Source organism: Mixophyes fleayi, chromosome 2, assembly GCF_038048845.1.
Source record: "Mixophyes fleayi isolate aMixFle1 chromosome 2, aMixFle1.hap1, whole genome shotgun sequence".
Taxonomy (NCBI): domain Eukaryota; kingdom Metazoa; phylum Chordata; class Amphibia; order Anura; family Limnodynastidae; genus Mixophyes; species Mixophyes fleayi.
Window position 1 is genome coordinate 174,510,998 of NC_134403.1, and position 24,483 is coordinate 174,535,480.

Consider the following 24,483-nt stretch of genomic DNA (forward strand, 5'->3'; position numbering starts at 1 on the left):
GTAAGGATTCTACACATGATTTGTCCTAATAGAGTAACTTCTTTGGCTAACTGAATCCCTGTCACATTCAGTGGTTGTTTCAAGTTATAATTTTTTTAGCAGTTATGTCAAAGTTATATAATATTGCCATTCTAGTGACAGTTTTTCTCCTACTCAGTCATCAGGTAGAGAAAATGAAGAAAAGTAAATGCAATAATACTTTGTAATGGTGCTTTTTGAGCTCAGAATTGATGAAGTTTTAAAGTGCTATTTTGACATTTATTATTTTTGCACACACCGTAATATGTTCTACTGGCAGCTCATACTTATTCTCAAACAAAGAATAAGTGTTCATTTAAAGGGAAATCAACATTTTGAAATATTCTACTTCAATTTAACTTATACAGACACTATGGGCTACATTGAATAAACTGTGGGTTTTAAAAAGTGAAAATCAGATTCTAGTTATCATTTATTTAGTACATTCTACAAAATCACAGCTAGAACCTGATTGGTTGCTATAGGCAACATCTCCACTTTTTCAAACCTGCAGTTTAGTAAATATACCTCCATGTTGGGTTCTGTTATCTTGAGTGAGCAGGGAGTTGGCTCAAGATAACCGAATCCTGAACCTGGAAGAAACTGCCCACCAGCTTTACATAGCCATATACCTTCTCATATGAATTAACAGTCAAGCAATCAGCACTGGACAGCGTGGTTGGCATGCACTTGAGCATTGCAAAGATACATTAATTGCTTTTCCCCTTAATGGGCGCAACAGGGCCGTGAAGGAGAGGAGTGCCAGGAGAAAGCAGAGTAATGGCAAACAGTCAACATTTCAAGTGTCGCCCATATAATTATCAATCACCCCTAAATATGTATGATATGGTCTATTCTGTGTAGCAAATGTTTTCTACATGGCAAAAACTGAGGTTGAGAAGTTCCCAACTAATATTAATCATATTGATTTAATGCTGATTACTGCTTAAATTGTGTGTTCTGGTCTGTTTTCCCAAACTGAAATGTCTTATTAAAACTTTTATTGAATGTCTAACAGAAAACCAATAATAGTTCTTGTATCACTGCTTTTTCTGATGTGTGTGGAGCAAAGAAGGGTTACAAAAAATGGCAGGCTAAAAAAAGAAGTGAAATGGCAAAAAGCACACAACTTTTACTGGATTACCTTCATACAGTAAATTAAACAATTATATCCAGAGATAGCCTCCTGTGATTTTTCTGATGACAGGATTAACATGCGGATATGGGGACAAAGATTTTTTTTCTGCTTTGTAGGTCAAGTGAGAAGTAGTTTCACAGTGACTAGGAGTCTGTTGTGGGATTAACCATAATTAGAAGATGGAGAGTGGCAGGCTGCTAATCAGAACTGAGTTCTCACACACTTCAGCTGCAGTTAAGAGCTCTGTGGAATGCTTGCTGCAATAGCAGCTGGTGCCTTGAAAATTGAATAAACACACAATAAAAACAGGTTATTTCATTCTAATAGGATTGTACCACTCTATTCTCACAGTAATATTTGATTTCTATCTCACTGATCACATACAATGTTGCTTGATGAATATTATTAAAACTTTGTACTATCCTTTTGGAGATATATTCAAAGCACTGACTGGTCACCTCAGAAAGAACTATATAAAATGAATTATGTTTGTACTTCTGGTTCATAATTATTTTAATTTTTTGTGCTAATTGTGTGTGTATATTCCAAAATTTCTATTGTATAGATTTAATTGGCATCATTGTTCCAAAAAATGCAGAAAGCAATTCAGTCTAAATTGTGATGACGACAATGGAAGTTATGCTTAATAGATTCTACAAAAAGCATGTTTATTGTTATAAAAGAGATAAAATCCAACAGATTCAGTCATTAACATGAGCAGGTTGTCAGCTACTAGGCATGAAGGGCCTGATTCATTAAGGATCTTAACTTAAGAAACTTCTTATTTCAGTCTCCTGGGCAAAACCATGTTACAATGCAAGGGGTGCAAATTAGTATTCTGTTTTGCACATAAGTTAAATACTGACTGGTTTCTCGTGTAGCACACAAATACTTGATAGCTTATTTGTACACTGAAATTTAAAGTTGATATTTGTGTGCTACGTGAAAAAACAGTCAGTATTTAACTTATGTGCAAAACAGAATACTAATTTGCACCTCTTGCATTGTAACATGGTTTTGTCCAGGAGACTGAAATAAGAAGTTTCTTAAGATAAGATCCTTAATGAATCAGGCCCGGATAGAGGGAAGGATAATATTGTGAGACATTGGTTGATTTGATATCAGATATGAGAACAGCTTGAAGAATTCTTTGGCTTGACATAGAATGAAAAAATGTTTTAGAGCTTGGTTGAGATTGATAATAGTAACATACTATACATGAACTCAATACAAAAAGGTGGTGTAAAAATTACAATGTCATCCACTACAAACATTAAAATAAATATACACACAGAGATTCTAAATTATTCATTTTCATCTATCCCCAGCTCAAACCAGGACAGAACAGATGCATAAACAGCGAGAGTGAAAGTCCAACCAGACAATCAAAACCTTCGCAGAGAAACACTTCCCATGAGCGACTAAGTGATGTAAGTACAGGTCATCTAAGTCATGCTGTCCCAGTGTAAATATATGCACATTCTTTAGCGCTTCCACACAATTATGATCTCACTTACAACAACGTGCTTACATTTACCTATGGTCGCTGTCTCAGATGGTCTTGTGGACCCAATGTTCCGTGAACATGTCTCATGCACACTTACATGGTGTGCACTAAATGCAAGTCATATCTAACTGATTACCTTTGCCCAATTGGCTAACCCCCTTATTAAATCAACATTACTTAATGATACCAGTGTTTTATTGTCCATTTAATCTTCACATTCATATTAAATGACTGAAAAGAGAATTTGCAATGATAGAAATATGGTTTATCGCTGTTTTACACCTTGATCTTCTCAAAATCTCTGAGAAGTCTTGGAACGAAGAAAATGCTTCCAAGTTTTTCAAGTTACCTTCACCTTTCAGTTATTTAATGATCAGAGTCATGTATTTGCCATCTTAGTTTTGTATTTTGGCATTAGGATAGATGCAGTAATATGCATCAAGCCAATTATGTTGAAATGCTAGCTAAGTACATGCTTGATTCAGCCATCTGATTTCTGTTAAGGTACACAAAACTGACTTCTTTTGGCTGAAGCCTTGGTGCAGAAGTCCAAAAACAGGAAGAATGATGTCAAAATTGGGTAGTTTGAGCTGTAGACTTTACATGTCTGCCATATTTAATATATATATATTGCACTGGGAAATTGTGCTGTGTATTTAACATTTACATCATATTTGTTTGCTTCCATATTATATGTATATGTATGGGCAAAATGAAAATAATCCCCCCCAATAATACATGCACAATGGGTGTAATTAACATGTATCACAATCTCTGCCTCTCAAAGACCAGTAAAAATTGCCTTTTGTGTTTACAATGAGAGCACTTCTGAAAGTAAAGTAAAGAGAAACTGAATTTAAAAATTGTTGCAGCTATTTCAGGATTATATTGGATAGTTATAGAATGCTCAAATAACTTTATTTTTTACTCTAGTCTTGAGACAGGTGAACTACCTTTTCCCATCTGAACCCTCAGCTTTTTCTGAACTAAGGAATGTTGCTTTTTTCTGACTCTCAATATACTCTGTAAGTGCCTCCTTCGCAGGTCCTACTTTTCGAAGGCGTGTGGTATTAATATTTGGCACAGACAATGCAGACAGAATTGACAGCGACCAAAAAAGAACGATTATTGTAAAAACGACAATGTAAAAAAACTTAGCATGTAACAGGCATGCAGGATTCCTGGCTGCTTTACTGAACTCCACATTCAAAGAGCGACTTATCCAAATGTGTACAGTCAGAAAAGATGTCACTGCTCATGGTCCCAGTAAACTCAATCCTTATACAATTAATAATAATAATAATAATAATAATAATAATAATAATAATAATAATAAAATATATATATATATATATATATTATGCATAACTTTATATCAGAGATGAAGGGAATATTTGAATATATAGTGCCATTTCCCAAACTCCCATATAAAAGTAAGAAATAATTGGGGCTAAAATAGACCCCATTGCAGTTCCTCATATCTGAAAAAAAAAAGAGTTAGAAAAAATAAAGTCATTATGCGGAGGAACCTATTTATTACACTGTAAGATAAGAATTTGTGATTCAATCATTTTTTAATAAAATCCCTTATACTTTAATATCTATATAATTGAGCAACTGTACATGCATTGTACATGATTTAAATGTGTTATCCTATTCTTTTGTTTCCAGACACTGTAGAGCTGGAATATATGTTTTATAAAGACATCCACATGTGCCTGTCAGTAGGAGGTAACAGGAGAAGAGAAAAAAGAACTATAGTTATAACAAATTAAAGTCTATTTGACATTTAATTTGGTCTCAATTGGAAAAGAACTTTGAAATATGTATACCATTGAAGTGTAGTAATATCATCTGAATCATCTTAAGTTATTGTAACTGACTATATATGTGGAAATATATTGTTTTATCCCCTAGTTTATGGATATAAGTAGTAGGAATATTTCCTATAGACCGATTATAAAGAATATACTTATAAATTAATCTAAAAAGTATGTAAAAGTTGGAACCTTATAAGAAATACATTTAATATAGTTAATAATCCCAAAAAAAGTTGATTTAATCACAAGTTGGTCTTAGAAATGTTTTATGGTTGTAGTTTTGTAAATGTGGGTAACATTTTACATTCAGACCAGGCAGCATCTATATCAGTAGTGCTTAAACTTTATATTTGATTATAGCTTAAAAATGTGGCTTAATAATGTTAGCAGTACATTACCCTATTTGTACATAATATAATAATGTAGTAAAATGTCATATAATGTACATAAACTGACAATAGTGTATTGATACTGGTATTAATAAATGTAAAACGTGCCTTTACCATGCATAATATATTTAAGTATAGACATATGTAGAAAAGACAAGTTTAAATTAAAATTCAATAAAATATAACCATCTGTTGATTTCCCATTTAAGGATTATGTGGGAATCTTCTTTCCTGTCACAGTCCAAATGGAAATATCAATCAAATAGTGCAAATAGATGGCTGTGACTTCATATATCACAGAAGCAACACTAATGTATGAAATACTATCATTGGGTGGGGCAAGACACAATTGGCCAATCAGAAGTGGCTAGCAAGTGTGTCCATTCGTCATGTTGCATTTTCAGCACATACAAGAGATAGGGTTTCAAGCAGATGTATATGTGGTTGCATCCAGATCCATCTCAGTTGCAGTTATGCAAACAAGCCTTTACAAGGCCCGAGTTCACCTATCCTCTCCCATTTCATCTCTCAGTCGTAAAGAGTCATAAGAGTAAGATACAATTTAACTGGCATGCAGACATATACGTTCACATTTTTGCGATATCTATGCACAGTATGGAATATGTTCATTGTTTCAGGGTTAAAATTTTCTTCGGATGTAAGATTGGATTTCATATACTGTATAAATATAGGTATTAGAGAATACCTCTGGATTCCAACAGATAGAATTTGGATTTTCTGTTAAGTCGGGAGGCTGAACATAGTAGATCTCTAATGAAATTCAACTTTTTAGAAGGACAGCTCCCTTATTGTTTTGTTTGATTAAATGTCTGTTAAGGGTTAGGGTATGCGCAAAGTGATTAGTGTCTATAAATAAACTAAATTGTTGATGTTACAGAGAGGAGCAAAATATAGGTTTCTCTATAACAATTTAATCTGTCAAGTACTTATTTAGAAAGAAAAAAATACCCATACTGGGGGTGATTACAGAAGAGTATACATTTTTTGACCCCTTCCTATTTTCCCGTTTTCCCTATTTCTCATGCTTGGGGTATATGTGTTATAGGTCTAATGAATGGGCAGGTTTTATGTTTTCTTTTGGAAAAGGTTTGTTTTGATTCAAATATGGTTGCTACTGATCCTTACCCTAAAAAACTTTTTAATAATTCTGAGATCCCATTTTTGTTGAAATTTAGGAATTTGAAGGAAGGTGGACCGATTATAGAGAGATTTTTTTATATTATATATATAGAGAGAGAGAGAAAGAGAGAAAGGGATAGATAGATAGATAGATAGATAGATAGATAGACATAGGATATATCTAGTTCTTGTGGTTAAAGGAAATCTAGAAAATGTGTTTTTTGTTACATTTAAAGGGACCTGTCACGGGCACTAGGAGTCTTTACCCAGGATATCACCAGATGATGGACTTACCAGAGTAGTATAGTTGGTAATATGGTACTCTGGTATCAGGGTGACAACGGAACAGGAGAAACAGCAGATGGTGAGAGCATGCTCGAGAAAAGTCTATGACTAGCAGCACTGGTAATGGGTAGATGACTGTACAGGAGGAACTAGATGGACAAGGAAACGTGAGGATAGTCAGTGGTCTGCGTATAGCAAGTTGTACCACTGCTATAGTGAGGAGGAATGTCCAGGAGTAGCGAGGAGGTGGTGAGAGTCAGCGGTCTGCGTATAGCAAATTGTACCGCTGTCTAGGTGAAGGAATGAAATCCAGGTGAAGGTAGGTAACAGGGAAGTCAGTGGTCTGCGTTAGCAAGTTGTACCACTGCTATGAGAGGATACTTGAAACTGGTGTCACAGGGAACAGGAGTCAGTGGTCTGCATATAGCAAGTTGTACCACTGCAATATATATGTGAGGAGGGGCACGAGGAGATGAATGCAATGCAGAATATACAAGGGCACACAGAACTTGATCCCACGATGATATCCACAATACAATGATAACTGAGCAGCACTGCTACATATACAAAGTCACAATAACTATCCAGACAATAGTGAACAAAGTCAATGGTAGCAATAGTCTCAGTGGATAGGAGACTCCGAAGGAGAACACAACTCAGTCCAGCTAGATATGCAATACACAAGCAAAGTCAATGAGAAGTATGCATACCGCGGTTCAGGAGAGCAGGCTGTCAGAGGGACGTGCAGAGATACCTGAACGGCTGAAGGCCGGCAGGAGGAAAGACCACTGGAAGGTGGAAGTGGTAATCAGGTTGGTGCAGCGCACGGCAGGTAAATCAGCATGAACGAGGCAATACTCTGGAAGCAGTAGTAAGAGGAACTGGAATGTGAAGATCACGGGAGAGTTGAGGCGGTCTGATATCCAGTAGCAGAGATGAGAGCAGCGGAGCGCTGACCCGATGAGCACAGGAGAGTTGAAGTGGGCAGGAACTCTGTAGAAGCAACGGAGGCAGCGGATAGGAATCAGCTGGCTGCAGACACGATGAACACAGGAGAGTTGAAGTGAGCAGGAACTCTGTAGAAGCAACGGAGGCAGCGGATAGGAATCAGCTGGCTGCAGACACGATGAACACAGGAGAGTTGAAGTGAGCAGGAACTCTGTAGAAGCAACGGAGGCAGCGTATAGAAATCAGCTGGCTGCAGACACGATGAACACGGGAGAGTTGAAGTGAGCAGGAACTCTGTAGAAGCAACGGAGGCAGCGGATAGGAATCAGCTGGCTGCAGACACGATGAACACAGGAGAGTTGAAGTGAGCAGGAACTCTGTAGAAGCAACGGAGGCAGCGTATAGAAATCAGCTGGTTGCAGACACGATGAACACGGGAGAGTTGAAGTGAGCAGGAACTCTGTAGAAGCAACGGAGGCAGCGGATAGGAATCAGCTGGCTGCAGACACGATGAACACAGGAGAGTTGAAGTGGTCTGGAAACCACAAACGAATAACAGGAATCAGCAGGAGCTGAATACACAAGGAGACACAGGAACACCTTCAGAGGCTCATAGGGAATGAGACTCCAAGATCAGGCCACGAGGTATTGACCACAGGTGCTTTAAATAGGGAGTGTTGCCTGATCAGCCAATTAACTAAAAGCAACAGGTACTGAAGGCTTGAAAGGGCTGCACATGCGCAGACCCTCAGGATGGTGGACGGCCACGGTTCCTGAATACACGAGAAGTAGCACTCACAGTCCGGTGAGTGACAGTACCCCCCCTTTTAAAGGTGGGCACAGAACACCTGGAACCGGGTTTGTCCGGAAACTTGGAATAAAACTTCTTAAGAAGAGCTGGAGCGTTGAGATCTTCTGCTTTGATCCATGAACGCTCCTCAGGACCAAAGCCCTTCCAATGAACGAGGAAACGAAGAACTCCTCGCAAAATTTTTGCATCCAATATGTGAGTAATCTCAAAGTCCTCCTCTTGATGAATTTGAACTGGCCGAGGTGCTGAAGGAGGGACCGAGAAACGGTTGATGATAAGAGGTTTCAGCAAAGACACATGGAAGGCATTGGAAATACGAAGGTTCTTAGGAAGTAGAAGTTTGAAACAAACTGGATTTATCACTTGAATCATCCAATACGGACCAATAAAAAGAGGAGCGAACTTCATAGATGGGACCTTCAAACGGATATTTTTGGTTGATAACCAAACACGATCTCCGATTTTCAGTGGTGGAATAGCCCGTCTCTTTTTATCTGCAAAAGACTTATATCTGGCAGATGTCTTCTTTAAACAGGTTTTGACCTGAGACCAAATATTTTTGAAGGTTTGGCAAACAGTCTCTACAGCAGGAACTTGGGTGGGAGGGAGGGCAGGAAATTCCGGAAAAGACGGATGGTGACCGTAAACCACAAAGAATGGAGTTTTAGAAGATGACTCATGGTACATGTTGTTATGAGCGAATTCAGCCCATGGAAGCAATTCTACCCAGTTGTCTTGGTTGGCTGAAGAGAACATCCTTATAAAAGTCTCAAGATCTTGATTGACCCTTTCAGTTTGTCCGTTTGATTGAGGATGGTAGGAGGATGAGAGTGATAATCATATGCCCAAGGTCTTACAGAGGGCCTGCCAGAATCTGGAAACGAATTGTACTCCTCTATCTGAAACAATCTCGGATGGACATCCATGAATACGGAAGATTTCTTTGATGAAATACTCAGCCAGAGTAGAAGAAGAAGGCAAACCAGTCAAGGGGACGAAATGCGCCATCTTCGAAAATCTGTCCACCACTACCCAAATAGTATTGCAATTTTTACTAGGAGGAAGATCAGTAACAAAGTCCATACTAATATGGGTCCATGGCTTGGACGGAATGGGTAGTGGTTGAAGCAAACCTGCTGGAATTCTGCGGGGAGTCTTGAACTGGGAACACAATTCACATGCAGCTACAAAATCTTTGACATCTCTCCTCATAGAAGGCCACCAGTAACTTCAAAAAAGAATTTCAAAGGTCTTGCATTCACCAGAGTGTCCAGAAAAACGAGAAGAGTGAAACCACAAAAGGATTTTCTTCCTAAGAGCAGGAGGCACGAGGGTTTTCCCAAATGGTAGCACCTTAGTGGAAAAAGCAGCCAGAGAAACACATTTGGGGTCTAATATAGAGTGGTTGGGACCATCTTCAACGTCTGAGGACGTCACAAAAGCTCGAGATAGAGCGTCTGCTTTTTTATTCTTTGCAGCTGGTTTGAAGGTTATGATTAATTCAAAATGAGAAAAGAAAAGAGACCATCTTGCTTGACGAGGATTCAAACATTGAGCAGACTGTAGATATGACAAATTCTTATGATCAGTAAAAATTGTCACAGGATGACGAGCTCCCTCCAACAAGTATCTCCACTCCTCTAATGCTACTTTAATAGCCAGCAACTCCTTGTCCCCGATGGTGTAATTCTTCTCCGCAGGCAGAAGACCCCGAGAGTAAAAGGCACAAGGATCGAATTTTTGTTGCTCCGATCTTTGGGAGAGAATGGCTCCTAAACCAACATTAGAGGCATCTACCTCTAGGAAGAAGGGAAGCGTCACATCAGGCTGTCGAAGAACAGGAGCAGAGGAGAAGGACTCTTTAAGAAACTGGAAGGCTTGAAGAGCCTCAGAGGACCATTGCTTAGTATTGGCCCCTTTACGAGTTAGGGCCACAATAGGAGATGCAATCGAGGAGAAATCTTGAATGAAGCGTCTATAGTAATTGGCAAAACCTAAAAAACGCTGAATTGCACGAAGAGTAGTTGGCTGAGACCAATGTAACACAGCATTCACCTTTTCTGGATCCATCTGAAGACCAACTCCGGAGACAATATATCCCAGAAATGTAATCTGGGGCAACTCGAATGAACATTTTTCTAACTTGCAGAATAATGAATTTTTCCGGAGTCTGGAAAGGACTTCGGCCACATGTTGATGATGAGAAGGCAGGTCCTGTGAAAAGATCAATATGTCGTCCAGATAGACGACGACACAAACATATAACAAGTCCCGGAAGATCTCATTAATGAAACCCTGGAAAACAGCGGGGGCATTACATAACCCGAAGGGCATTACTAAGTATTCATAATGCCCATCTCTGGTGTTGAAAGCTGTCTTCCATTCGTCACCGGACCTGATTCTAATTAAATTGTAGGCACCACGAAGATCCAACTTGGTAAAGATCCGAGCTCCCTTAATACTATCAAATAACTCAGTAATAAGTGGAATGGGATACCGAATTTTGATAGTAATGGCATTAAGTCCACGGAAATCTATGCAGGGGCGTAACGATCCATCCTTCTTTTTTACAAAGAAAAACCCGGCTCCAGCGGGAGAGGTAGACAGTCGAATAAATCCTCGCTGGAGATTCTCTTGGATGTATTCAGATGTAGCTTGAGTTTCAGGTAGCGAAAGTGGATACACACGACCCCTGGGAGGAGTCTTGCAAGGTAGAAGATCAATCGGACAATCCCACGAACGATGAGGAGGAAGACGTTCAGACTGAGTTTTATCAAATACATCGGCAAACGAAGCATACTGAGGAGGAAGTCCCGGTGAGGAAGGTGAAATGGAGGATTGCTGTATTTTAAGAGGAGCGACTTGAGAGAGACAACGATGATGACATTCAGTTCCCCAAGACGTAACTTGAGGAGTGTGCCAGTCAATCTGGGGAGAGTGACGTTGAGGCCATGGAAGGCCTAATACAATCGGACTTGTAGTAACAGGAAGAATTAAAAATGAAATTTCTTCTTGGTGTAATACACCAATTTGAAGGGTTACTGGAGACGTACTCTGGGTGATGAGACCATTGATAATGCATGATACATCGATAGCAGTCACAGTAATAGGTGTCTTCAAAGTTATCACTGGTAGGGACCATTGATTCACGAGGGATTTAGAAATAAAGTTTCCCGCAGCTCCAGAGTCAATAAGTGCTTGGGACTTAAAGGATTTGGTAGCAAAGGAAACTGTAACATCAAATGCACAGACTTTTAATTTCGTAGAACATGGAGAGGACTCCAGGGACCCTAACTTCACCTCTCCAGAACTGGTTAGGGCCTGGCATTTCCCGATTTTTTTTAGGGCATGAATTGAGCATATGCGTGGAATCGGCACAATAGATACAAAGTCTATTTTTTACTCTTCGGTCCCTCTCCTCTGAAGTTAATTTGGAGCGACCTATCTCCATGGGTATCACCGGAGATGAAGCTGGGCGAAGTTGAGGACTTGAGCGAAGAGGTGCTTTAACTGAAGTTGTTTTTTCAGACTCTCTTTCACGAAATCTCATGTCTACACGGTGGCAAAGAGAAATCAAATCTTCTAAAGAAGTAGGTAATTCTTGAGTAGTCAGAGCATCTTTAATTTTATCAGAAAGCCCCTGCCAGAAGGCGGCAATTAACGCTTCAGTGTTCCACTGAAGTTCAGAGGCTAATATATTAAATTGAATGACGTACTGGCCTACTGTACGAGAACCCTGACGTAGACGGAGGATGCTGGATGCAGTGGAAATAACACGACCTGGTTCATCAAATACACTTCGGAACGTGGAAATAAATTTGGCACTATCCTGTAATAATGGATCATTTCTTTCCCACAGAGGGGAAGCCCATGTGAGAGCTTGTCCGGAAAACAAGGAAATGAGATAGGCCACTCTGGAACGATGAGTAGAGAAATTTTGAGGTTGGAGCTCAAAATGAACTGAGCATTGATTTAGAAAACCCCTGCATGTTTTGGGGTCTCCATCATACTTTGACGGAGTAGGCAGGTGAAGCATGGAAGCCGTAGACACCTGGGATGGCACTGGGGAAACGGAGGAAAGCACAGGAGCATCAACAGTAGCTGTGATATTTGGCACAGACGTTCCTTGGGAGGCTAACGCCTGGTAACATTGCAGCAACAGTTGTTGGCGAGCATCCTGTTGTTCCATACGGGTAACCAGATGCTGCAGCATCTCTTTAGCTGTAGGTTCCGTATCTGGGTCTGTCATGGCCGGATCTTACTGTCACGGGCACTAGGAGTCTTTTCCCAGGATATCACCAGATGATGGACTTACCAGAGTAGTATAGTTGGTAATATGGTACTCTGGTAGCAGGGTGACAACGGAACAGGAGAAACAGCAGATGGTGAGAGCATGCTCGAGAAAAGTCTATGACTAGCAGCACTGGTAATGGGTAGATGACTGTACAGAAGGAACTAGATGGACAAGGAAACGTGAGGATAGTCAGTGGTCTGCGTATAGCAAGTTGTACCACTGCTATAGTGAGGAGGAATGTCCAGGAGTAGCGAGGAGGTGGTGAGAGTCAGCGGTCTGCGTATAGCAAATTGTACCGCTGTCTAGTTGAAGGAATGAAATCCAGGTGAAGGTAGGTAACAGGGAAGTCAGTGGTCTGCGTTAGCAAGTTGTACCACTGCTATGAGAGGATACTTGAAACTGGTGTCACAGGGAACAGGAGTCAGTGGTCTGCATATAGCAAGTTGTACCACTGCAATATATATGTGAGGAGGGGCACGAGGAGATGAATGCAATGCAGAGTATACACGGGCACACAGAACTTGATCCCACGATGATATCCACAATACAATGATAACTGAGCAGCACTGCTACATATACAAAGTCACAATAACTATCCAGACAATAGTGAACAAAGTCAATGGTAGCAATAGTCTCAGTGGATAGGAGACTCCGGAGGAGAACACAACTCAGTCCAGCTAGATATGCAATACACAAGCAAAGTCAATGAGAAGTATGCATACCGCGGTTCAGGAGAGCAGGCTGTCGGAGAGACGTGCAGAGATACCTGAACGGCTGAAGGCCGGCAGGAGGAGAGACCACTGGAAGGTGGAAGCGGTAATCAGGTTGGTGCAGCGCACGGCAGGTAAATCAGCATGAACGAGGCAATACTCTGGAAGCAGTAGTAAGAGGAACTGGAACGTGAAGAACATGGGAGAGTTGAGGCGGTCTGATATCCAGTAGCAGAGATGAGAGCAGCGGAGCGCTGACCCGATGAACACAGGAGAGTTGAAGTGGGCAGGAACTCTGTAGAAGCAACGGAGGCAGCGGATAGGAATCAGCTGGCTGCAGACACGATGAACACGGGAGAGTTGAAGTGAGCAGGAACTCTGTAGAAGCAACGGAGGCAGCGGATAGGAATCAGCTGGCTACAGACACGATGAACACGGGAGAGTTGAAGTGAGCAGGAACTCTGTAGAAGTAACGGAGGCAGCGTATAGGAATCAGCTGGGCAGACACGATGAACACAGGAGAGTTGAAGTGAGCAGGAACTCTGTAGAAGCAACGGATGCAGCGGATAGGAATCAGCTGGCTGCAGACACGATGAACACAGGAGAGTTGAAGTGAGCAGGAACTCTGTAGAAGCAACGGAGGCAGCGGATAGGAATCAGCTGGCTGCAGACACGATGAACACAGGAGAGTTGAAGTGGTCTGGAAACCACAAATGAATAACAGGAATCAGCAGGAGCTGAATACACGAGGAAACACAGGAACACCTTCAGAGGCTCATGGGGAATGAGACTCCAAGATCAGGACACGAGGTATTGACCACAGGTGCTTTAAATAGGGAGTGTTGCCTGATCAGCCAATTAACTAAAAGGAACAGGTACTGAAGGCTTGAAAGGGCTGCACATGCGCAGACCCTCAGGATGGTGGACGGCCACGGTTCCTGAATACACGAGAAGTAGCACTCACAGTCCGGTGAGTGACAGGACCATCCTCTTATTTGTATGCAATAAGGAATTTTTAGACGTCTGACATTTCTTCTGTTTTGATTTTGTTATGAATTGAAGGAACGGGGCGAATAGACAAGAGTGGAGACATAGAAAATTATAAATATTTTTAAAGATATAGAAAAAAAATTGAACACTGAGATGTGGAGAGTGTATATCAAGAAACCTCATGTAAGCTCATCCAAGACAAGACAGGCACAATTAGTAAAACATTCCCCAGGTTTAACTATCAAATTTATTAAAGCAATATATTAAAACACTCATCCAAGGGTAAAAAAGTATCAAAATGCTTTCTTATGCAATGTATTCAAAGTGAACAAAACTAGCACTTCTTAAGGAGGTTATAACATTATGATAAACATCATTGCATTTAATTCCAGATAAGAAGGCAGTATCTGTCACAATACTTATATAGTGGAGCCAACTTTATCCAAATAGTGACGCATAGACTTAAATAGGCATAGAATATGTTCAAAGAGTAAGTCAAGAATTAAGTAAGCGTAAAGTGTATCCGCATTCCTCGATGTAAAGAATATTGATATAGTTCTTATGTGGTGATAATTACCAAGCCAATATCTGGACGACGATCTCCAGTTCCTACTAAAAAACAATGTACTTCTGAGTTGCAGCACCTAATGTACTTATCCATAAAGGTAGCTCATGTTGTTATGTAAGAACCAGTCCTGATTTAAAGAAGCAACAAATATTCTTGGGTCGGTATAAGAGTCCAGATGCATTTCTCTAGCAATATTCCAGCTTTATCAGGGTGAGTTATTTGATCTGCTGGGTTTTATCCTACTAGCAGTCAATGGCAATCAATAGTTGGAAGTTAATATTAGAGACCGGCTTTAATACCAATATATATATATATATACACACACTATAAGGACAAAGTATTTAGCCACACCTGTTATTTATTGAATTGAGGTTGTTCAATCCGACCCATTGCCAGAGTTGTAAAAAATCACCTAGCCATGCAGTCTCCATTTGCAGATATTGGTGATACAAAATGGGTCGTTCTGAAGAGCTCAGTGACTTCAGACGTGGTACTGGGCAGCACATTGGCTTAGTGGTTAGCACTTCTGTCTCACAGCACTGGGGTCATGAGTTCAATTCCCAACCATGGCCTTATCTGTGTGGAGTTTGTATGTTCTCCCCGTGTTTGCGTGGGTTTCCTCCGGGTGCTCCGGTTTCCTCCCACACTCCAAAAATATACTAGTAGGCTAATTGGCTGCTAACAAATTCACCCTAGTCTGTGTGTGTATGTTAGGGAAATTAGACTGTAAGCTCCAATGGGACTGATGTGAGTGAGTTCTCTGTACAGTGCTGTGGAATTAGTGGCGCTATATAAATATCTGATGATGATGATGATAATGATACTGTGATAAGATGCCACCGCTGCAAAAATACGGTTAGTGAAATTTCATTCCTGCTGGATATTCCACGGTCAACTGTATGTGATATTGTTAAAAAGTGTTAGCGTTTAGAAACAACGGCAACTCAGCCACGAAGCAGAAGGCCACATAAAATCAGAGGGCTGGGTCAACGTCTAAGATGCAGTCCCTGTTGGTATAATTACAGTCCCTGTTGGTGTATGTATATATATATATATATATATATATATATATATATATATATATATATATGTGTATATATATATATATATATATATATATATATATATGTATTATCTCTGTTTCTCATTGTTGCTAACCTGTGCTTATTGTGGCACCCTAGTAAGCTGGTAACAAAATATTAGTTAAAAATTAATTATTTTAAAAAAAAATACATAAAAAGGATAAAAGAAAAGGAAATTCCTTCTTTAGTTTACAATAACGTATTTGATTTTATATGACCTCCTGTAACATTTACCACACAAATGGCCTTTTTCTAGTATTGTTAGTATTTGAGACATGTGTAGATACAGCTGTAGCCAGTGCAGAGAGAACAGCCCGGCTGTGTCCTAGCCCAGGGCAATTAAATATTTATATAAATACATTTAATGTTAATAATAATGAACAACTTTGTATAATAAGTATATAACAATTTAAAAATGTAAAATTATTATTGAAATTCTAAAATAATAAATTGTCATGCATTGATGCAGTTATTTCTTGGAACTTTTTTTTTATTAGAACCTGTTGTTGATTTTCCCAAACAAATCCACTGATACTATATATCTTATCAAAATGAATAGTATTTATTACTGGATCAGGCTTTATAGAGCAGCAGCCAAGAGGATAAAAATCCCAAGCAATGTGGGAGTTCTCTGAAATTTAAAGACTAAAATTCTTGTAGAAATGTCCTTAACTCTTATTCTCTAGACTCATAAATAATGCTCAATAAGATTTATAAATGTATTCTGTCATACTTTGCAGTCTACATGAATTTGACTTTTTATTATTTTAATGAACAATGGCCAGTATATGTCCTTTTATTAATTCAGAACAACTGAACTGTAATGTACACAGATAAAAGATCACAATCTTCCATAACTGATAAAAAGACACTGATGAATACATAGTACCAAGAGAATGACATCAAAATGCAAGTAATTGTATTGATATAGTGGATAATAGCGTAAACAATGCAGAACAGGTACTCTAGAATGCTTAGGCTACCATTTACAACTGGGTTTTTTACCCTTAGTTTTTCTAGTTCAGAATTACTTTCCTGAAAAGAGTATACAACTTATATAATTTCTCAGCAATAGGGTGACAGAGTATATTACTCTTATCTTATTAAAACACATAGGGCAATGTAAGAACGCTGGCAATAGCAAAGGCACAAATTATGCCCTCCATACACACTTGGTACACTCTTGGTACACGCAAAGAGGTACTCTGTGATCTATCTTGTTATCCCAGGGGTGCCGCGGCGCTGTTACAGGGATGCCCTGACCAGGAACAAAAAAAACCAAAAACTTACCAATCCAGTGGCGCCCGGGACCCAGCATCCTCCTCCCTCCTCGCTTCTCACTGAATGTCGGGCGTGACATCATCACGTCCGACATAGGCAGTGAGAAGCGTCAGGAGAGAGGAGGATGCTGGGTCCCAGGCGCCGCCGAATTGGTAAGAAGAAAGAGTATGTTAAGTAAAGAAAAGTAAAGAAAAGGAGGGTATATGGTAATATGAAACAACAATAGAGGGGCAAAAGAATGAAAGAGGGGAAAGAGTGAGGATGAAGGGACAGAGTCAGGATGCAGAGGGGCAGAGTGAGGATGAAGGAGGGCACAGAGTGAGGATGAAGGGGCACAGAGTGTGTGGGTGAAGGGGGCACAGAGTGTGTGGTTGAAGGGACACAGAGTGTGTGGATGAAGGGGGCACAGAGTGTGTGGATGAAGGGACACAGAGTGTGTGGATGAAGGGGGCACAGAGTGTGTGGATGAAGGGGGCACAGAGTGTTTGGATGAAGGGGTACGGAGTGTGTGGATGAAGGGGCACAGAGTGTGTGGATGAAGGGGCACAGAGTGTGTGGATGAAGAGGCACAAAGTGTGTAGGTGAAAGGGGCACAGAGTGTGTGTGGCTGAAGGGGGCACAGGGAGCGTGGATGAAGGGGGCACAGAGTATGTGGCTAAAGGGGGCACAGTGTGTGCGGATGAAGGAGGGCACAGAGTGTCTGGATGAAGTAACACACAGTGTGAGGATGAAGGGGCACACAGTGTGAGGATGAAGGGGAACAGTGTGATGATTTTGTACATGTTGTTTTATTTTGTTTGATCTTATTCCTCTTAAAATTAGCTGTAAATTATTCTTTTGACAGAAATATAATTGGAAAAAATATATAAAAATATTCTTTTCCCTTGGATTTATGTGTATTATTTTTGCAAACAACTTACTAAGTATTTCTGTCTTGACCTAAATACTTATTACATTATTTTGACCCAACTACTAATAAAACGGGACTGCTCTGTAATTATTTTGGAGGGGTGCCTTGAAAAAATTATGGAGACTCTAAGTCTTGAACAGCCACAAGCACTACTCTGTCTCCAACCTTCTCATTCTTCCCTAATATTTACTGCATGCTTTGAAGAGCAGCACAATGAGTGACATACATTCCAACTATCCCTGCATACCAAAAGTCCTCACAGACGGGACACAAGTGAGGGACACAAGTAACAAATTACCCCACACTGTATTTAATTTACTATCCAATAATTAATTGTTTCCCTGCCCTCTAGTTAATTTTCCCTTCTAACCTTCAGTTCATTTCTCACCATCCCTCTTACTGGTAATTCTTTCTCACTTTCCTGCATCTCTCAATAGCTAATTCCTCCCCCTTTCTTTCCCATGTAATTATAATTAAACTCTATTTTATTTCCACCATCATGCAGTTCACCAGACCATGCAGTTAGTTTTCATATTTAGGATACCTTCTACCCCAATCCAGTGGTTTCCAAATATCCCTCAACCTAAGTTCCCTACAAACTAATACTTTTTTAGGTGCTCTGTTGACTTCTCTTGGGATGGGATTGGTATGGACTGAATCATGGTTTGTAGCAATCCCAAAATACACAGCTTCAAGCAAATCTGCCCCTGCATTCAGTGTTGTGCAGGGAGGAGGAGGCGGGGCTTCAGATACAACCCCTGCTTTGTTTGTGAGAGCAAAGATTACAGTAACTCAATACTCACGCTTCTTAAGTTTAGCTTTTGTAAAAATGGTGCATCAGAACAAAATATTTGTGGATAGCAGGGAGGTAGGGGTGGGATAGTGCTATGCAGACTGTCAATATGAGGGTCAGGTAACAAACATTGAAGGTGTCACGCTGTAGGCCTATGAAGGCTGAAGATAAATAGACACTAACCGGTATTAGCGCAACTGGTCAAACAGGTGCGGAGTCTAACGTACACCTGGTGTTCACCAGGGACCCCCGCAAGGAGGTTTGGACTTCGCAGCAGAGAGCACGCAGGTCGCGGTCCCTATTAGCCAGTTACCAGTGTAGCGTAGAGAGATCAGACGGTTCCGGGTCACAGCAATCAGGTATATAGGTACAAAAGGGAAATCCAGTAGAGTAGTCACCAAGCCGAAGTCACGGTACAGAATGGGTCACACAGAGAAAGAGGATGGTCGCCAAGCCGGGTCACAACGATAAACAGGAAGCAGGATACTCAGGGAAAAACAAGGGAGAGTGGAAGCCAGGAACACTGGTGGTGAACCTGTTACTCTGGCACCCTAATGGCACCAGAGGCAGGTTTAAATAGAATCCAGACTGAGGTGATTGGTGGAGAGCGGAGGCGGCAGCGGAAATTGAAGCAGCGTCCCGTTGCCTAGCAACGGGACTGAGGCCAGGGCGCATGCGCCCGCTATCCGGAAGTCCGCTGCAGCCGACGAGGGGGATCAGACGTCCGTTCCCCGTCTGACAGGGAATCAGCTGGGACGGCGTCTGACAGTACCCCCTCCCCTCCTCCCTCTCAGAGAAGGATTGCCTTTCCTCAGAAATTTTGCAAGGGGACGAGGAGCATGAAGGTCGGCTTCCGAGACCCACGATCTCTCCTCCGGACCGTAACCTCTCCAGTGTACTAGATACTGAGGTTTGCGCTGGAAGAAACGTCTCTTCAGAATCCTCTCGATCTCGAATTCATCCCCTAAAGATGTTTTAATAGGTGGAGGAGGAGCAGTTTCTCTGAAGAATTCGTTGAGAAACACCGGTTTCAGCAATGAAATATGAAATGTGTTATGGATTCTAAGAGACGGAGGTAATGCAAGTTTGAAGGAAACAGGATTGATGACTTGTGCTATGGAAAAGGGACCAATAAACTTAGGAACCAATTTCATTGATGGGACTTGAAGTCGAAGGTTGCGCGTAGACAACCAAACACGGTCTCCTACCCTTAGGACTGGAGCAACTCTTCTATGAAGATCAGCCGCTTTCTTCTGTCTCTGTACTGAAGTAGACATTGCTTCTTTGGTTTGAGACCAGATTTGAGAGAAGTCATGGATGAGAGTATCAGCCGCTGGTACTAGAGAAGAAGGAGCTTCGGATAAGAGAGGAGGAGTGGGATGTCTGCCGTAGATAATGAAAAATGGAGAACGCCCAGAGGAGGAATGTAGAAGATTGTTGTGGGCGAATTCGGCCCAATACAGAAGATCATTCCATGTCGTTTGATGATCAGAAGCAAAACACCGTAGGAAACACTCCAAGTCTTGATTCACTCGTTCTGTTTGTCCGTTAGTTTGGGGGTGATATCCGGAAGAAAATTTGAGACTGACTCCAATCTTATTACAAAAAGCTCTCCAGAACTTAGCGACAAATTGTACACCTCTGTCAGAGATGATCTCTCGAGGGCATCCATGAAGACGGAAGATGTTCTTTAGAAACAAATCTGCGAGTTTAGGGGCTGAAGGGAGACCTTTACAAGGAGTGAAGTGTGACATTTTTGAAAAGCGGTCTACCATGACCCAGATGGTATTGTAGCCATTGCTCAAAGGGAGATCGGTGATGAAGTCCATAGTAATGCTGGTCCAGGGAGAATCCGGAATAGGCAGAGGAAGGAGAAGACCAGGAGGGCTTTGTCTTGGCACCTTGTGGCGTGCACAAACCGAACATGCAGATATGAATTTTTGAACATCTGAAGCCAGTTTAGGCCACCAATAATATCTGGAGAGGAATTCTTTGGTTCTCTTGTAACCGGCATGGCCGGCAAATTTGGACTCGTGAGCCCAGCATAGTAGTTTAGAGCGGAGATGAGGTTCCACAAATGAACGCCCTGGAGGGGGAGAGGTCACTGAAGAATTGGTAATGGCCACTGTTTGTATTGGATTTAGAATCATTTTGTTGTCTAAACAAGTGAGAATACCAGCATTATCAAAGGACCTGGAGAGAGCATCGGCCTTGGAGTTTTTGGAACCGGGACGGAAGGTAAGAATGAGTTGGAACCTGGCAAAGAAAAGAGACCAGCGAGCTTGACGGGGATTAAGACATTGTGCCTCCTGGAGATAAGTAAGATTTTTATGATCTGTCATGACCGTGACGGGATGTAAGGCACCCTCTAGTAAGTGGCGCCACTCCTCAAGGGCAATCTTGATGGCTAACAATTCCTTGTCACCGATTCCATGATTTAGTTCAGTGCTAGAGAATTTCTTAGACAGGAATCCACAAGTCTCTAATGTTCCTGAAGCAGATTTCTGGGAAAGTATTGCTCCAATCCCGACTGAAGAAGCGTTCACTTCAATAAAAAATGGTCTCCCCTGGTCAGGCTGTTAGTATAGGGGCCGAAAGAAATGCTTCCTTAAGAGTCTTGAAAGCCAATATGGCTTCGACAGGCCATGGTTTGCTGCAGGCACCTTTTCGAGTTAAAGCTGTAATAGGACAAATAATGGATGAAAAGCCTTTAATGAACTGCTGGTAATAATTAGCAAAGCCAATAAAGTGTTGGGTAGCTTTGAGACCAATAGGTAATGGCCAGTTGACAATGGCCTCCACTTCCTGCGGATCCATCAGCAGGCCGGTGCCTGAAACGATGTATCCTAGAAATGGAACTTGTGAACGCTCAAAAAGGCATTTCTCCAGTTTGCAATATAAGGAATGTTTCCGGAGTCGAGAAAGAACAGTCTTGACATGGAGACGATGAACATGTAAGTCAGATGAAAATATCAAAATATCGTCCAGTTAGACAATAACAAATTGATACAGAAGATCCCTGAAGATCTCGTTGACAAAATCTTGAAAAACTGCTGGGGCATTGCAAAGTCCAAACGGCATGACTAAGTACTCATAGTGCCCGTCACGGGTGTTAAATGCCGTTTTCCCCTCATCGCCCTTTCGAATGCGGATCAAGTTGTAGGCCCCTCTGAGATCTAATTTAGAGAAGATTTTGGCTCCTCTAATCCGGTCGAACAGTTCTGTAATCTCAATGGGAGTGGATAGCGGCTCTTGATGGTAATATCATTAAGACGGCGGTAGTCTATGCACGGTCTTAATGAACCGTCTTTTTTTTTTACAAAAAAGAATCCAGCTCCTGCTGGCGAGGTAGACTTTCTGATAAATCCTCTTTGAAGGTTGTCTGAGATATATAAAGACATCGCCTTTGTCTCAGGGAGAGCCAGGGGATAGACTCTACCTTTGGGAAAAGTTTTGCCGGGAATTAGCTCAATGGGACAATCCCATGCTCGATGTGGAGGGAGAGTCTCTGCAGCGGTCTTGCTAAACACATCAATGAAGTCTAAATACAGCTCTGGTAGTTTGAGGTGGGAGTCCAGAGAGAGACAAGGAAGTTGGTTAGGAGGAAGTATTTTCGAGAGACATTGATTGAAGCATGAGGAACCCCAGGAGGTAACTTGAGCGTGAGCCCAATCGAATTGTGGTGAATGTTTTCTGAGCCATGGTAGCCCTAAAATGATGGAGTTAACGGACTGTGGGATAACCAGGAACTGAATCCACTCTTGATGGAGAACCCCTACCTGCAACTGAACTGGAGCAGTAGTGTCAGTGATGGAACCGTTGCTGACACGGTTACCGTCAACTGCAGTAAGGTTGCGGCAATGGAGTGCAGGGTATGTGAAGCTTCGACACCAGAGTGGCAGAGATGAAGTTTCCTGCAGATCCAGAATCCACAAAAGCAGAACAACTTAGGGAAGAGTCCGAGAATTTGAGGGTGACAGGCATCAGAAAACTGTTATCTTTGGAGGGAGAGGGAGAATGGAGACAGGAACCTAGAAAAACCTCCCTGGTGTTGCCTAGGCGGTGAAGTTTTCCGGCCTCTTGGGACAAGAAGATAGCAGATGGCCGGATTCTCCACAGTAAAGACACAGACGATTCTTGATCCTGCGTTCCCTCTCATCCCGTGACAGGCGAGAGCGTCCAATTTGCATCGGCTCTTCCGCCGGGAGAGCTGGGGATTGAAAACGAGGAGCCAAACGTACAGTGCGACGACCTTGGACCCTCTCCTGAGAACGCTCTTGAAGGCGAATGTCTACCTTGACACACAGAGAGACCAAGTCGTCAAGCTTGGACAGAAGCTCTTGCGAAGCCAGTGCGTCCTTGATAGGATCTGACAGGCCTTGCCAATAGGTGGCGGAGAGAGCTTCATCATTCCAGCCTAATTCTGAGGCTAAGGTACGAAACTGAACAGCGTATTGACCTGCAGTTAAGGAACCTTGGCGAAGAGCTAACAAACTCGATGCAGCCGAAGACACACGACCAGGTTCATCAAATACCCTCCGGAAGTTCTCAATGAAAGTATCAGAATGAAGGAGGGATCCATCTCTTCGTTCCCACAGTGGCGAGGCCCAAGCTAGGGCTTGTCCCGTCAGGAGGGAAATAATGTAGGCTACCTTAGCTCTCTCAGATGCGAAGTTTTCCGGTGAAAGTTCAAACTGGATGGAACACTGATTCAGGAATCCACGGCATCCTTTGGGATTACCGTCGTATTTCTCTGGGGTTGGAATCCGTAGTGTTCTAGAGGTAGCAAGTACTGCGCTTGGTGGTGCAGCGGCCGGAGCAGGATCAGGAGTGGGAGCTGCTGCCTGAGAAGTGCTCAGGGCATCCAAGTGGGAAATCACTCCTTGTAAACACTGCAAGAGTTGTGCTTGGTTGGCCTCCTGGCCTTCTACCCGTACTCCTAAATGGATGAGGAGGTCTCGGGATGAGAGTTCACCGGTACCGTCAGTCATGGCCAGAGTAAACTGTCACGCTGTAGGCCTATGAAGACTGAAGATAAATAGACACTAACCGGTATTAGCGCAACTGGTCAAACAGGTGCGGAGTCTAACGTACCCCTGGTGTTCACCAGGGACCCCCGTAAGGAGGTTTGGACTTCGCAGCAGAGAGCACGCAGGTCGCGGTCCTATTAGCCAGTTACCAGTGTAGCGTAGAGAGGTCAGACGGTTCCGGGTCACAGCAATCAGGTATATAGGTACAAAAGGGAAATCCAGTAGAGTAGTCGCCAAGCCGAAGTCACGGTACAGAATGGGTCACACAGAGAAAGAGGATGGTCGCCAAGCCGGGTCACAATGTTAAACAGGAAGCAGGATACTCAGGGAAAAACAAGGGAGAGTGGAAGCCAGGAACACTGGTGGTGAACCTGTTACTCTGGCACCCTAATAGCACCAGAGGCAGGTTTAAATAGAATCCAGACTGAGGTGATTGGTGGAGAGCGGAGGCGGCAGCGGAAATTGAAGCAGCGTCCCGTTGCCTAGCAACGGGACTGAGGCCAGGGCGCATGCGCATGCGCCCGCTATCCGGAAGTCCGCGGCAGCCGACGGGGGGGATCAGACGTCCGTTCCCCGTCTGACAGGGAATCAGCGGGGGCGGCGTCTGACAGAAGGTTATAGGCTCAGTTGCTAATATATAATGTATATGAATGTCAAACACATGTGGCTGTAGTACACTGATAATTCTGCCTACTTACCTATGTCTGAGTCCAGCTCTTTTCACTAAGTGATTCAGACGTGACATACAAGGTGGTGACTTAGTGATATT

General features: G+C 42.0%; 1 protein-coding gene across 5 annotated transcripts in view; it reads left to right on the forward strand.

Annotated features, from left to right (window-relative positions):
• Positions 1-24,483, forward strand: part of AUTS2 (activator of transcription and developmental regulator AUTS2) — a 1,332,985-nt gene that overhangs the window by 558,319 nt on the left and 750,183 nt on the right. For all 5 annotated transcript variants that reach the window (XM_075195009.1, XM_075195006.1, XM_075195008.1 and 2 more), the window contains one exon: positions 2,485-2,586. In XM_075195009.1, coding sequence (XP_075051110.1) covers positions 2,485-2,586 — 102 coding nt within the window. The remainder of the gene's footprint in view (positions 1-2,484; positions 2,587-24,483) is intronic.